This window comes from Maniola hyperantus, chromosome 5 (genome assembly GCF_902806685.2).
Source record: "Maniola hyperantus chromosome 5, iAphHyp1.2, whole genome shotgun sequence".
Taxonomy (NCBI): Eukaryota; Metazoa; Arthropoda; class Insecta; order Lepidoptera; family Nymphalidae; genus Maniola; species Maniola hyperantus.
Genome location: NC_048540.1, coordinates 9,310,882 through 9,328,114, shown reverse-complemented (window position 1 = coordinate 9,328,114; position 17,233 = coordinate 9,310,882). Strand labels below are relative to the sequence as shown.

The 17,233-nt window shown below is 35.2% G+C and overlaps 2 protein-coding genes across 2 annotated transcripts in view; both read left to right on the top strand.

The window, feature by feature from the left end:
* The window catches only part of LOC117982554 (endocuticle structural glycoprotein ABD-5-like), a 116,807-nt gene that overhangs the window by 28,074 nt on the left and 71,500 nt on the right, over window positions 1-17,233 (top strand). The gene's annotated exons all lie outside the window — the stretch shown is intronic.
* Window positions 1,958-14,811, top strand: LOC117982140 (uncharacterized). The gene is made up of 5 exons (XM_034968434.2): window positions 1,958-2,426; window positions 2,972-3,096; window positions 12,591-12,742; window positions 13,915-13,996; window positions 14,567-14,811. The coding sequence occupies exons 1-5, from the start codon at window positions 2,412-2,414 to the stop codon at window positions 14,757-14,759; spliced, it is 567 nt and encodes a 188-aa protein (XP_034824325.2). The 5' UTR covers window positions 1,958-2,411; the 3' UTR covers window positions 14,760-14,811.

The window sequence follows — 17,233 nt, the reverse complement described above, 5'->3', positions numbered from 1 at the left end:
ACCATACAAATAGTTCTACGACAAATTCGTTATTTTCACGGACTCAGATCGGATGAGTGCGTAACCGCTGTAAGTGGGTTAAATGGGGGGTTGGAAGTTTATCTGAAAGTCCTATATTTTTGAAGTTAAAGATATGAAAATCGGGATTTAGATTACCAGTCTTAAATAATAAAATCCTGTATAAATTATTTTGGAAAATCCCCCTTAAGGGTGTTAAAATAGGGGATGAAAGTTTGTATAGGAAAGTTTTAATTATTGTTATTATTGAAATTTAGAATAATTAGAGAAAAATTGTAATAAGCTACCCGTGCGAAGCCGGGGCGGGTCGCTAGTATTGGTCGCTAGTATTAGTATTTCGAGGTTGGAAACAGACCCTATAATAAATAGGGTAGAAATATATACACACTGGTTTATATTTTTACCTAAAATGGCTTTGTTAGGTAACGCGACAAGAATCGTGTCACCATTTAATTAATGCGAGTTCACTGCACTCTTCAAGGCTGATATGTGACCTTCTCTTAATGTATCACATATTTTTAAACCAATTGTAGACTTAATCAAAAATTACTACAGTAACAGCTACACTACAATAGTTAAATTTTTGACTTGACTTAATTAACTAACTATTATCTGAACAGAAAAATGGGAATTCATTTCGGGGAAATATTATTTTTACGTAAGGATATACGTAAAAATAATATTTGGGTAGATAGGTACTTACCACTTACCCAATTTTATATCTTACACAATGCAACCAATATCCACTACATATTGTCCTAGCACAAAACATATTCTAGTACAAACTTGTTCTAGTACAAAGAGATCGTTGTTACTGTAGTTTATCCTGTATTTTTTTTAATTCTGATAACTTTTTTTTTCACATACCTACTACTTATCAAAAGATCTGCGCAGCACTAATGTCAAACTACGAATTAATTCCAGAATTCTCACAAATTGCAATAAATATACTAATAGAGAGAGAGCTAGCGCGTGCCAGACCTTCGTTACTTTATAAAAGCTGAAACCCCCAAAGCCCCAACACTGGAACAAACGTTTGTTGGGATGTTTGTTTGGATCATGGTGGCTTTAGAAGATAACTGGTAATAAAGATGTAAAAAAGTGTTCAGCTTTTATAAATAACAAAGGTTTGGCCCTCACGGGCTCATAAAATCACGTGAAGTTAGCGCATCGAATACCGGTCACCCTGTAAGTATACTTTCTTTCCAGGTAATTAAGATAATTCTTTCATTAATTTAAGATCATTAAAATCACCTTAAACAAACAAGCACTTTCCAATAATGCGCGACATTACATATCCCATGTAGGACTGGGTTAAAAGTACCGAAGAATTTTACGAGTTTAGGTACATGAGTGAGTCATATAGGAAAGTGACATTTACCTACTTATTTTATTTTGTTACGTACAGAATGGTGCTAATAAACATTACAGCATTCCGTGAAAGTACTGTTGTCCTTTAAAATTCCAAGCACGGACTTGAAAAATAAGAAACCATCTATCGTCCTTCAAGACGAGCAAAATAAAGTAAACACGGGTTTTAGGTACGCACCAATTTAGTGACATAATTTTTATGGAGCTGCACTAATCATGCAAAATCACATAGTTATCCCAGTAATAACCGTCGTCAAAACATAATATTATGTAAAAACTGTTTGTATAATTATTATGAAAAAATTACATTTTAAATGTTTGGCCCAAGAAACCCATTTTTATAGAGAAATATTAGCTCAGGCATGCAGGTATCCTCACGACATTTTCCTTCACCGTTAAAGCAAGTGTTATTTAATTAAAACGAACATAACTCCGAAAGATTAGAAGTGCATGCCCGAGATTGAACCCCGGACTCTGCGAATAGAAGTCCGTTCACCGCTTTCTTATGTTGGACATTTGTGTCCAACATCCGGATTTGATATACCGCTTTGCTAGAGTGGAGTCATAAAACGTACGCAATCTGCTTACAAAACACGTCTACTTGCAGTTCGGCAAATAATAACTTAAAAGCCAAGAAAATAATTTTAAAATCCACAGGTGAATTTTCACTCGCGATCGTGATTGGGACATTATGAAATAATTGCGTTTCACGAGTCCTCGTTTATTGTATAAGTGATAGTAAGATGTTTGCTAGGAATGGAGTGAACCATTGCATGGAAGTGTGACGTAACGCACCGGCAAATCCTCTTAGTCCATTCATGTGTCAATCTCAAGTTAATGGTCAGCTAGAATTGGCTCAGTTTTCAGTGCAAGTCGAGCTCGACACGCGTTCTTTATGCGGCCAACCAGCGCGCACATTGGGGACTCTTTATATATAAAGAGATCTTACGAAACCGTTAGCACATTCGGACTATAGCCTGTCCAGGAAGTCACCTGTATCCTCTCTCACCGGACAACACAAGATGTTACTCTTACTGGTAATTATTACGTATTTATACTCGGTACATTTATTACACTATTGCGGAATCTACACGCGACCAGAGTAAATTAATAATTATATTTAATGATTGTACATCATTATTATGAACTTTAGATCTGACAACCTTCCCGCTGATTGCGCTATGTTTTCAAAGACATGTCGCAAAAACTTAACTTCAAGTACACTGTTTAATCACTTTGTGCGGATGCGTGAATGTCATCAGTGTGACGAAGCCGGCATTTGCATTTACCTAAGAGAGACTTGAAAGGATTCTAAAATAAAAGATCTTTACTTTTTTGTACATATCTTAATTATTATAAGACGTTAAGGTCGAATTCTTCGTTATTTTTCTATCCTAACTGGTTTCCTACAAAAATAATTATGACGGCATTATATTATCCACACCTTCACATAAAATTGTTTTGTTTGTTTTTTAAATGAATAGGATTCGTGCATGGTAATAGATGTTTCGATTTGTCGTGCCATAATAGTCATGTACTCTCAATTACCATAGGTATAATTGTCTTTATGTTAACGTTTCAGGTTATCGGGATGTCTGCATTGGTAGAGACATTAGGCGCTAGTCCTGCTATCGAAAGTCAACCTAGTCCTCAAGTATTACGATATGACTTAGATACAGCAAATATGCCGAATTCTTACAAATATCAGTGAGTATATTTAAAAAAAATCTATTTTAGCATTCCGCAGCTTATAATGGAAAAACGCAAGCTTTGTTGTCACATCACTTTGTTGTCCCCGTCTATCTGTCTGTCAGTCCATTTTCCTCATTGATACTAAATTCCCCTGACTGCTGTAAAAATGCCGAGTTTCTAGTTTAATTCAAAAGCTACAGCTCTTCAAAGCGTATTTTCATACAAAACGACAGTCATAAAGGCACTAAAAGAACATCAAAAACAAAGTCAAACAATCAATGTCAAAGTCAAATAAATAACTTATAAATGGCTTTTCCCGTTGAACTGCAATCTTGAAAGGTACGAAGGGAGGTCTGCAATACAAGTACAGGAAAAATCCGAACATAGTATTATATCTAGTAATTACAAATCATAAGCACAGATCAAAAATATTTTAACCAAATAAATAAAATTTAATACGAATCCTTCCAAAGTAAGGTACCGTCGTCGGTGTGACTCGCACTTAGCTGGTTTTTTTTACTAAAATAATATTAAGTATGGGTTGAAAACAAGTTTATCAAGTAAGTATCAAGGACAAGTAGTTGTTAATTGTTATTATTATTATTAGCCAAAAATAACAATGACAATCAAAAGAGGCAGAAGACAATCGTTTGAAAATGGTTTACATAACTTATAGCCTTATCTATTATTTATTTATTACTAGCTGATGCCCGCGACTTCGTCCGCGTGGAATAAGGTTTTTAAAAATCCCGTGGGAACTCTGATTTTCCGGGATAAAAAGTAGCCTATGTCTTTATCTATGCAAAAAATCACGTCAATCCGTTGCACCGTTGCGACGTGATTGAAGGACAAACCAACAAATCAATAAACCAACAAACAAACACACTTTCGCATTTATCATAAGGGTACTGACTACTCATATAAAAGACTTGTCTGACTGACAGACTGGCCTATCAACGCACAGCCTATAAACCGCTGGGATTTTGAGGGTGGGTTCCTTTTGTAACTTATGAACCCACTAAGACAGGATTTTTGGAATTTTCACCCCTAAGGGGTTATATAGGGGATGGAAGTCGGTAAGTCCGTTATTTTTAAAGCTACCTACATCGATGAAAATTGGTATTTTGGCTATCCGTTAAGAATTAAAAGTATCTATGTCACGATTTTTGCGAAATTCTACTCCCAAGGAGGTTAAATAGGGGATGGAAGTTATTGTTAGTGTCTTTAAGTATTTGGATTTTCGTGTTACAGGCTTTTTAGAAATTCGACCTCCTCGGCGATTTTCTAAATTCGACCTGAAAGACGCCGGGGCGGGTCAGCTAGAAGGTTACATAACATTAGGTAGGGTATACGATCGTATTCTAAATAAGTTCGGCTCTACCCTCAAGAGTTCAGCGGCAGCTACCTCCCAAAGCCTTTAAAGCCAAACCCTCCCCAACATTACTATTCACCAACAACTTAGATTCAACCTATTGACCACAATATTGACGTCAATAAAAGAAGTAGGTACAGTATTTTGACTCAGCTGCAGACTCAACAAACATTATTATTATTTTGACCATTTGAGATGGCGATTTAGCTCAACGGTTAAAGGTGCGGACTGAAGTCCGAAAGGTCGGCGGTTCAAACTCCACCCGTTGTAACCACCCAACTCACAACAATGTAACAATAATCATTGTAACAATGTCAATGCTGTTTGTGTTCCAATAAAGAGAAAAAAACACCCAATTTTCTGGACAATTCGCTTATGTAGTCATATCGTGTGTTTTTTTATTTAGGCATAAAACAAGCAATGTAATTCATCTAACAAACTTTTGACTAATGTATAATATATACCTACTATGATTGAAAAACATTTTAAGACCTAGTCTTGCCTAAAATCTGCCTTTGTACGTTATTGGGGTCCTTACCCGCTTCACTATTCCAGCGATTTTTCAATTTAAAATATTTCTGAACTTAATATTTTAAGCATTCGGTATCTAAATAGTAAAATAAAATTAATGTTAACAAGTTTCACGGATGTTCATATCTAAGTTTATTTTTTATAAACTTAATAGGTAGGTTACTCTTTTTTTATTTTATTTTAATCGGTGTCGTAAGCTTTTAGAACCTATATCAGCTATCGAAAGTTTTTGCTCATTTGCATTTATTATGTCGTCAGAAACTATTATGTTTTAGAATATGCGAACTCGCGGGCATCCTGGATTAGATTACATCACGCATCGTGAGACAAGTTAAATTACAGCGTTAATTGTCTGAAGTGCCTATTAGAATAGAATCGATTTTTTATTTATTTATATTTAAACACCTTCATTTCTTTTACTATGACAAAGAAAAACATTCATAATAATAACGGCCATAGTCTACCACACTGGCCAAGTGCGGATCGGCAGACTTCAAGTGCATACATTATGGAGAATCTCTCAGGCATGCAGGATGTTTTCCTTCACCGTTAAAGCAAGTGATATTTAATTACTTACTTAAAACGCACATTACTCTGAAAAGTTGGAAGTGCGTGCCCGGGATCTAACTCCCGACCTCCGATCAGGGGGTGGACGTCCTAACCTGTATTCGGAAAACAGCTTCATAGATATATATATATATATATATATATATATATATATATATATATATATATATATATATAATATATATATATATGTAGTATAACATCTCAACCTGTCGCTTACTTTACTCGGTTAATAATGGTTAATAGTATTTAGTTACTAACTGATTTTTATCGCTATCCAATTTATCTAAGCTCTTCTAATGTGAATATGAAACTTGTCCACCCACGTTTAAGAGTAGGCTTGGTAATGTTTATGTATTATACATGTTTATCATGTATTCTAGTAATAAAATACGTAGATTACTTTTCGAACTGGGGACTTAAGGTTTCAATAAAAAGAACCTGTAAAATTGGTCTAACTACATGAATTAACAGCACAATTAACAGCTATTTGGGTACCTAGCTGTATAACCAGACATACTTTAAAAAAAAAGGATATTAGCCAAGTTTACCATGCTGACATGATGCTGACTAATATTCCCCTTTCCCCTCTAATTAAGCGTAAAGATTGTGCTAGGAGTAGGTACGACAATTAGTGCAACGGGTGAGATTTTAACCGGCGACCTTTCGGTTTTCAGTCCTCTCACGAAAAACTTATAGGTACATTACTGTGTTACAAATTACAATAGTATTATATTATGTAGATATATTATGTGATTTGAAATCTATTAATGGAGATATCCTTATATGTACATAATACATATATTTACCTATACTATGTTTGTCATAGTTTATTACATTCAATTTAATAGTATGAAAACAAAACAAATACGATATAAAATTTCATAGAGAGGATGTCATTAATAATTTAGAATACACATATTTTTATATAAATATTGATATAGTTGTCAGAGTTTGTCTGTCTGTCAGTTCGTTAGCTTGCGTTCGCGCGTCCTTCATCCGATTGAGTTCAAATGCAATGTGGTCTTACGTGGTGGAACTTACGTGTGAGATGCGTGTGAGTTTCATTATCAACGTACAAATAAGCTATCATGTGGTGCCGCATCGCAATGCATGCCAGGTAGGTATTATATAATAAGAAAATAAAATCAGACCAAGTTACATGCAGACGGGGCAATATTTTTAAAACTTGATATCCTTCTTTATAAAGCATTCGAAACATACGCTCTTTATATTTTTACGCGCTAATTAATTTTTTTGTTAAAGTTTTTAGTTAAAAATACAAAAAAAAATCAAGACAATGACCGAATACTTAGTAATAAAGTCTTAACACGCGAAAACAGGCGTGAGAATCCATTGTTAAATGTTTGGTATTTCATATCTGTGATCAATCTAAGTACCTAATACTATTCTGAAGAAAATATAAAATAATTACTGTGCATCTTAACTACCTGTTATCTCCCAAAGCTACCACGATCCAAACAAACATCCGAACAAACGTTCCTCCTAGTGTTGGTGACCATACGCAGATAAATTCAGCTTTTATAAAATAAGGAAGTTCTGGCACGCGCTGGCTCTCTTTTTAATTGAATCAGGAGTCATCACTCATCATCAAATCTAGAGACTGTTGAAATTCTACGAAACATACACGACGGAATCTAATAAATGTTTATGTAAATTGCTCTATATTGTATTACGTGAACAATGGGTAATGGCCTTATTTAAGTGGTTGGTTTTACGTGACTCGATCTTGCTATTGGCGAAAGTAAATATTTGAAAATAGGACCGTAAACCTAATGAATACGTTTCCGGTTGACATATCTAATTGATCACGTACCTATCTATACTTAGTACGCGACAGATCGAGATGGCAATCGGGGAGGTAACGCCCTGCACATCAGCACAGCTCCCGTGCTAACCGTGAGCGCGGGTGCCGTGCGGGTTTGAGGGTCGACCCCCGGCTCATACCCCGATTGCCATCTCAACTTGTCGCGGACTATAGGTAGGTACTGGGTACCTATATCTATACTGGTACACTTAGGTCGTTAGATATTTCTTTGTATTTAAATAGGTAATGTATTAAAATTATTAGATTAACTTGCTAACTAATTAGTCTACAAAAACTTTATAATGTTTACTTTTACAGAGGTACCTACTTATACTTACATATTTGCTTTTTTGGGCTTTCCCAGCGAGCGTCCGAATTCTTACTTTTAGTCTTTAGCTGATGCCCACGACTTCACTCGCGTGGATTTAGGTTTTTAAAAATCCCGTGGGAACTCTTTGATTTTCTGGACCAAAAAATAGCCTTTGTCACTCTCCAGGTCCTTAACTATACCCATGCAAAAATCACGTCAATCCTAAGCTCCGTTGAGACGTGATTGAAAGACAAACCAACAAACCAATAACCAAGAAACAAACACATAATCGTCTTTATAATAGGGGTAGTTATAACATGCCTAAGTACATATTATATAAATAAAACAAACTAAAAAGAATATTTTTTGTTTGTATTCACTGTATGTTAATATTATAGCTTCAATTCAACGAGTGACAGTGCATGCTTAAATAATCGTTAAAAATACCTTACGTCATTATATTCATGTTTTTGCTAGTAACAAGCAATTAACGGATTATTGTTTGAAGAATCGGCTTTGAAGAATCGGCTAATTTGGTATGGTAGAAAAACAAACCAAAACCTGAAGTTTGATCTATTGACCTTATTACGCAATAAGTGATGATTTCCATGATATACAGTATACTTATTTTCAATTGCTTAGAAATATTCCACTACCACCATTGGTTCACGTGACTTGTTCTAGATAATTGTCAATCGTCATTATCATGACCAACCCATAGGCTACTTTTCATCCCGGAAAATCAAAGAGTTCCTGCGGGATTTTTAAAAACCTAAATCCGCGCGGACGAAGTTGCGGGCATCGGGCATCAGCTAGTAGCACCTATATTTAAAAATTATTTACCTACTAAATAAGTATACGTTCTTTTATTTATTATTTATTGGTAAATAGGCACGGCAGATGCCGAGATCAGACCAGACAAGAGACAATTTAAAAATAAATAAATAAAAAGCCTTTATTTCCAATCGATAATTCAATAGTTACATTAATTTTTTTTAGTTCATTAGGTACAAGCATTTTTATTTGTTACAATTCATGACAAAATATGACTATAGTTAACACAAGAATAGTTAAAGGTAAAGCAGGTATTACAATATCATAATATATAAGAGACAATTTAGAAATTATAGGTCGGAATAGGAGGTCGTCTTTGTATTTATGTATGAATATTTTATGGTCTTGAGTGGTAGTACTACAGAATTTACAATTTAGAAAAAATGCCTACATTAATTTCAGCTCATTAGGTACCTACTCCTGGCTTACCGAAAAAATAAAATTCGAGTAAGTATAGTACGCGACAGGTCAAAATGGCAATCAGGGCGAAAACGCCCCGCACACCCGCACAGCCCCCGCGCTAAACCGGTGCGGACGAGCGCGGAAAACTTGTGGGTGTGCGGGGCGTCCCCCCACCACATACCCCGATTGCCATCTCAACCTTGTCGCGGACTAAAGGTGTACTTGTTTATTTTCGTGCTTTACTTATCTTACGTTTGTACCTTGGTTTTAATCTGTATCGTTATCCATCAAAAACCCGACTAAAAACATTATGTTCAGTTTACAGCTAAGATTCTCTCGAAATAACAGTTACGACGAATGAATAAAAACAATTTTAAAAATAAAACGGTCGGTCAAATTAGCCAACATACACCACCGACTGCTTCTTCTTGTCATGTTAATTTTTTTAAATGTTACTGTCCTTAAAAGGCTGAATGAACTCGAATGCGACAATGACGATATAAAAAGTAGAACAGAGCCGTCAAGTGCAAAAAACTTGGTTATTGAATCATATGCTACGCCTTCTTCAAGTTGAATGCCCGTTTATGTATTGAACACCTGAACACCCTTTTATAAATCTTTATTTCGACGTCTCAGTTATATAATTTTAAATGACAAACCTAAAACCTTACTCTAGAAACAACAACAATTTGGCTTAAATACTTAATATTTTAAATTGTGAGCAACGTTTATTGGGATTAAATAATAAATCAATCAATACTTATAATAAAACTGTAACAGGTCAAATTCTGTACATTGAAGATATTTTGAAAATCATCATCAATCATCAATATATATTATATTATATATTATATATATACTTATAATAAAACTGTAACAGGTCAAATTCTGTACATTGAAGATATTTTGAAATTTTTTTTTCGAGGGCACTCTATAATCGATACTGAACCCAAAACTGTACTTTTTTTCATTTTTGTCTGTCTGTCTGTCTGTCTATCTGTCTGTCTGTCTGTCTGTCTGTCTGCATCATGGCCGCGCATCACGCTGAAACTACTGAATGGATTCCTATGAAACTTGGTACGATTTGAGGTCATACTATGAGGAAGAATATAGGATACTTTTTATCCCGAAATTCAGCATGGTTCCCGTAGGAGAGGAGATGAAAGTTAAAATGTATACTGAGTTGTAATTCATTAACGCGTAGTCCGATTTCATTCATTCTTTTTTTGTTAGAAGAGATATTTTAAAGATTGTTCAGTAAATATTTCAAGGTCATCGGTTTTTAACCGACTGTCAAAAAGGAGGTGGTTCTTTTTTCTACATCGATTTTTTCGAGGTTTCTGGACCGATTTGCAAATTTTTTTTTAAATCAACAAAAAAAGTTTTCGTGGTGGTCACATAAAAAATTCTGGATTCAACTCCTTAATCCTGATGCTGCAGGGTTACTGCCCGCCTGAGTTATCAAGATTCAGGAAGTGTTCATAGTGAATTCATATTGTAGGTACCAAGCAACGACATTTAGGTACCAAGCATAGGCTACATCATTGAACTTCGGATCCTAACTCCTCAATCCTGATGCTGAAAAGTACTAAAGTCCTAAATCGTGGGGATTTTAGAATTTCTGATAGTGAATTGATATTTTAGGTATCAAGCAACGGCTTCACGATGACACTCCCAGTCCGAAATACTCCACCCGAGCGAAGCCAGGGCGGGTCAGCTAGTAAATAAATAAAATAAAAACCTTTTTTATTCGAATAAACTTTTACAAGTACATTACAGTATTAGGTGAAGACAATGAGCCACGACTGCTTTATTTGGTACTAGATGATGCCCGCGACTTCGTTCGCGTGGATTTAGAGTTTTAAAAATCCCGTGGGAACTTTCTAATTTTCCGGGATCAAAAGTAGCCTATGTCCTTTCCCGGGATGCAAACTATCTCTATACCAAATTTCATCAAAATTCGTTAAACGGATGGGCCATGACGGACAGACAGACACACTTTCGCATTTATAATATTAGTATGGATAGGGATATTTTGTTACATTCCTATACGAATAGGATTCTATAGGGACCTTTCAAAGAGGCATTAGTGGAATTTTATTTTTCCCTAATGAGACAGAAATTCAGTATTCGCTTGTAAAACTTCAAGACCCTTTACTTATAAAATGTAAAATATAGAGGTATAAATAATGAAAGTGTGCCGCATAAACAAATAACGTTGCATACAAATAAACAGTAAAAGATAAGAAAAATATATTGAAATACATTCACATGAACTAACTAAAAACCTGTGAGTCATATTATTATCAGCTGTTTGATGATAACGTGAACTTATGGTAAAAGCTTCGAAGTGGAGAAGGAGGGTGAATATAACTATAGTTTTTTCGTTATACTCGTAGCATGGTGCGGGTGACGTCAAAGTTTGATATGACTAGAGATTGGACAACGTTTAATCGAATTGGTAATTAATAATTATCGATTAACGATTTTCAGGGCCTAGTATTAGACGTAGTTATCGATCAAAAATGGAAAATGGGTTCTATTCTTTCTTATTTAGCCACAGGACTGCCCACTAACACTTCTGGTGAAGTGAAGCATTCGCAACCCTTAAAGCTGTAAGCATTTAGGTTGGTCAACCAACAAGTTTACCCACCATTATTTAGTGGTGGAGCGATTTAAGTACTAAATCGCACTACTGTGCGATTAGGTTTATATTTATGCTATTTTATATTATTACTTCACGTAGGTATAAATAAGTATTTTATTTTAGACGTAGTTATCGATCAAAAATGGAAAATGGGTTCTATTCTTTCTTATTTAGCCACAGGACTGCCCACTAACACTTCTGGTGAAGTGAAGCATTCGCAACCCTTAAAGCTGTAAGCATTTAGGTTGGTCAACCAACAAGTTTACCCACCATTATTTAGTGGTGGAGCGATTTAAGTACTAAATCGCACTACTGTGCGATTAGGTTTATATTTATGCTATTTTATATTATTACTTCACGTAGGTATAAATAAGTATTTTATTTCGACATGATGTAGGTATGACTTACGGAAAATTTGCTTACGTAAGGCACATGATGTATAAAGTATTTATAGAACCAACACTATTATGGTCATGAAACCTATTTATTTATCTAATATAATAAATTACGAAACATTATAGCTACCTTTAGTATGTCTTACAGTGCCAAGGAAAAAATCAATGGTTCGTCAGGTACCAACTACTTGGCACTAGTTTTGAACTGCATCTCTGAAAAGACACTTAATTTAAAAAAGATTTTCTGAAAAAAACTTAACTAAGTAGAGAGATTAGATAGATGAGTTGCCTGGAAGAGATTACTTGAGTGATAAGGTTTTTTTAAGTGTATCCTGTATACTTTACTCTCTGTAATTTTGTTTTGTTTGTAAGCCAACACGACCGGTGAGAGGTGTTCCGCCAACCTTCTAACTCCGGACTAGTATTGAGAAGTTCTTGACAGAACAATCTATTTTTGGTCTGGTTTTGAATTGAACCCAGGACCTCGTCATTTAAGGAGCTGAACATGCTAACCACTAGACCAACGAGGCTTTTTATACTGTGACAACAAACATTAAACATAGCCTAAATCCACACACAACTAATTTCAGCTCATAATAATTTATTGTTAATATTAATTTCAGCTACGATGCAAGTGACGGGTCTTCGCGAACGGAGCATGGCGCTATGGTGGATACAGGCAAAGGTGAAATTGCGCTGGACGTCCTGGGTGCCGTCCGTTGGTACGACGAGAAAGGCCATCTCTATGAAATGACATACAAAGCGGGAAGAAGAGGCTATAGGACAATAATAAAAATGTTATCGTAGGAATCACACGAAATGAAATTCAACGAGACTGGAAGTGATAATTATCATAATAATTTATTTGATTGTCCATTATTATTTATTTATTAAACTAAGTTATTAACAACAATCTTCTTTTAACGATATTCCTACAACATTTTAAAAATTTACTTGATTCATCCATCATAATCAATAATCATTATCATGATCAACCCATCGGCGCGGCGCGGCGGCGCTGGGCATTGAGCGTAGGTACGGTCTCCTCTCAGAATGAGAAGGTTTTTGTCACCACGCAAGTACGGATCGGCAGACTTCGCAGACCTTTGAGAATATTATGGAGAACTTTCAGGCATGGCTACAGATTTCCACACGATGTTTTCCTTAGCCGTTAAATCAAATATATACTTAATTGCTTAAAACGCACATAACTTTGAAAAGTTAGAGGCGCACCCGAGTTGAATCCCCAACCCTCCGAATATGAGGCCGACGTCTTAAACACTAGGCTGTCACCACTCAATATATCAATTGTATACTTTGATGAAATTATCATTTCACCACGTTTCTAACTGGACACTCAATATTTGGTCATTTATTAGAGATGTCCTTGCATACACCACTGTGTCAATCTTGTACCTACTTGACTATTATATTATTTCATCATTGATCCACGTTATCACCTCAGTTGCAAATAGCTCATTTGTTGTAACTTAAACAAACACATATTTGTATTTAAGAACAACATTTAGTTACCTTCAGTCAGTCATAGGTCGCATTATCAAGAAAATCTATAGAAAATGATCGCTTTGGTAAGTTCTTGACCTGGTAGTACCTACCTACTTATAGCATGTAATCAAAATCTAAGTTCAAATGTAAAACTGGTTGCTAAAAGAGATAATTAAACAAGTTATTTAGGTACGTATAGGGTCTCTTTGAAATGTTCTTGTTCTAAGTATGTCAAACTGTTAAGTATCTTAAATATCAATTAAGTTGGTTTTCACCGATTCAATATAGATAAAACATACCTTAAATCACCATAAATTAGAGTTTGTCAATATAGTTATGTTCATAATATGAATGCAATCTCAGAAGTTTCGTGAAGTCAATGTTTTATGAGTTTAATTTAATGTTTTTAGAAACTTGTCATACTTTGCACATTGGTGGCAGCTTTCTCAGCACAGGGTACCAAAGAACCAGTTGAAATCCTCTCTGAAAAAATTTTTGTCAACGAAAAGGGATATAATTTCGAGTAAGATTCACAATTTAATTTTTCATTTTATGGATAAACCGAAGTACTTAAGAAGTTAATTCATACTAATATTATAATAAATACACATAATATACCTACCTACATACGGGTATTATGTGTATTTACTTTATTTAATCAGTACACCACTTCCGCTTTCTTTATTTTTTATAATATCCTCTACCCTAAGGTTGCCTGGAAGAGATCACTATTTTAGCGATAAGTCCGCCTATTGTACTTGCAAACATCTTTGTTATATTTCTATTGTTTTGGTTTTGGTGTACAATAAAGAATATTTTACTTTAATATTATAAATGCGAAAGTGTCTGGCTGTCTGTCTGTCTGCTAGCCTTTCGCGGCCCATCCGTTTAACCGATTTTGACTAAATTGGTGCAGCGATAGCTTGCATCCCGGGGAAGGACATAGGCTACTTTTTATCCCGGAAAATCAAAGAGTTCCCACGGGATTTTCAAAAACCTGAACCACGCGGACGAAGTCGCGGGCATCATCTAGTTATAAATATTTCTGTCTCTGAACTTAAATACTTCAGAATATTTATTATACTTATTTCAGATTCAAAACCAGCGATGGAGTTTCTCGCAAAGAGGAGGGCCAACTTATCACCGTGGGTGATCAGCAGGGTATTGGAGTGAGAGGATCCTACTCATACCTAGCTCCTGATGGACAGCAGTACATAGTATCTTACACAGCTGACGATAAGGGATACAAACCTACGATCAGAATTGCATCCGACGATGGTCAATAAGTAAACTAGTTTCCTAGTATTTAAAAAATGTAATAAAACACTTCAAACGACATTCAGTGATTTAGGGTTCTTGTGCGCTGATTTTGTTTGAACCAGATACAATATAAAAAGATCGTAGTCCTAATCAAACACATTTTCTCAAATTCGGATCAGACGCTACCACTAATTGAATGGTCGATTTAGACCAAACGGGCGAATGCTTGCACTATCCCCATAACCATACTCTGCCAAATTCTTGTTGGATAAACAGAGTCAGAGCATTTCTATTTATCCAGAGAGAATCTGTTAGACAATTAGACACAGTGGGGATAAAGTGAGCTTTCGCTCGTTTGATCTAAGTCCACCTTCGTGCATGGGCGCAAATTCAGCACAAAATTTTCTCGATCCGTCTTTTCTTGGATACGGATCATATTTAGTGCATAAGTGCCTAAAAAATAAAAGACGAGACTTTATTATACTTACGACTCGTATTTTTGTATAAAACATGTCACACGATGCCAAATTACACAACGGTTGGGGTCCAGTCTGGGCCCCGTAACTTACCAAATGATCCCGGATTGCTGTGTGACTATAATACTTAGTTATTTTTATGTCTTTAAAAGAAATGGCATTGAACTTGACCGAAATAAAAAGAACATGGTAAAGCCAAGTGCCCACTAGCAATAAAACTTGCAGTCAACTCTGGCGAGTCACTTACTCAGTATTTAGCAAACACTCGTAGCAACATTGACTTGACATTGGTAGCATTAACATTGCAATATTGCACTCCTGCAAGTTTTATTAAATTCAATTTTATTTATTTATTTTTAAATAATTCTCATTCTGAGAGGTCGTGCTTAGTACTGAGGCAGTGATGGGTTGATTATGATGATGATGATGATGATGGTGATGATTGTTAAATAATTTTGAAAATAAATTTTGATAGTTGAATGTCAACTTGAAACTAAGCCTGCGATGAATCCAACCGTGCCTTGGTCTGAGAAGAAGCCCACAACAATTTTTACCGGGTATTTATTTATTTCACTCCACAATATCACTAACTTAAAACTTACTTAAAGTAAGAATTATCCAAGCTGTTTAAGCAACTATTTCCCAAGCTTTCTTCTCACTTAAATAATCCTTTATGACGTACCTAATTTTAAATCTTCTTTAAATTTTCGTTTTATAAAAATCTTGAACTTATGCGATATCTTGATATTTGCGATGTCTTCTGGAAGCTTACTATAAAAACTTGCACAGTTGCTTAGAAGCACTACTTAGCCTAGAAACGCGTAGTAAAAGTTTTGTTTTTATTTCTAGTATTTGACTAAGAACTCTCTATGATAGTCACCGTTGTTTTACTTTACTACTACTTATACTATTTTATTGCTACTGGACACTTGGCTTAATATACATTAAGTATCTTAAATATACATTTATGGGTAATTTAATTTGCATTTGTCAAGGCTAGTCATCATAATAAACACAAAATAAGAAGCAATCTTGTCATACAATTATTTAAAAAAAATCTAACGATATAATATTACATTTTTTAAATATTGGTAAATGTTGGTAGTTGGTACCCCCTATATTTCCTTTTCCTTTCGAATAATTTTTGGCTACTTTTTTCATAATTCCGTTCCAAAATGTTAAAAAAGGAGCTCAAAAACGGCTGAACGGATTTGTATAGGCTACTTTTTATCCCGGAAAATGAAAGAGTTCCCGCGGGATTTTGAAAAATGAAAATCCACGCGGACGAAGTCGCGGGCATCAGTTAGTCCTACTAATATTATAAATGTGAAAGTGTGGGTGTTTGGATGTTTGTTACTCAATCACGCAAAAACTACTAGACGGATTTGGCTGAAATTTTGAATGGCGATATATTATTATACCCTGAATTAACACGTAGGCATCTTTTTATCCCGGAAAATCAAAGAGTTCCCGCGAGATTTAGAAAAATGTAAATCCACGCAGACGAATGGCATCAGCTATAAAGTATTTTATAAGCGCTCAAATGTATGGATGCGCAAAGTAAATTTTGTACTTCGGACCAGTAAGACCAGTCCCGTTCATAAGGGGTTAGTATTAGTTGGGAAGCGTGAGAGGCTAAATAGGGATTTACTCGAGCTCGTCACGTAAGAACCAATTGAATTGTGAAGATTAGATGCTAAAAAGAAAAAGGTTAAAATGTATGCCCTTTCACTGGTGGGACAGCGTGTACAGGTTTTCAAAAATGTAAAAAAAAACAGTCGTAAAGAAATACTCGAGCGCTTTAGATATTAATAGTGTATGCGCCCCACGTTTTCCTGATAACGAAACAATATTAATTTGCCGGTTTTCATGGCGGGGATGGCCGTACGAAGAGGCATAGGAGGCGCTCCATCTTAGGCTGCATCATCACTTGCCACCAGGTCTGAGTGCAGCCAAGCACTAGTCAATAAATTTAAAAAAGAAAATAGGAACAAAAAATTGTATTCGACCGCGTCAGATATTGA

Coding starts and splice junctions, on each gene's coding strand:
- LOC117982140 (XM_034968434.2), top strand. Junction 3,097..12,590: donor CCGAATTCTTACAAATATCA/GTGAGTATATTT, acceptor TATTAATTTCAG/CTACGATGCAAGTGACGGGT. Junction 13,997..14,566: donor GAAAAGGGATATAATTTCGA/GTAAGATTCACA, acceptor TACTTATTTCAG/ATTCAAAACCAGCGATGGAG.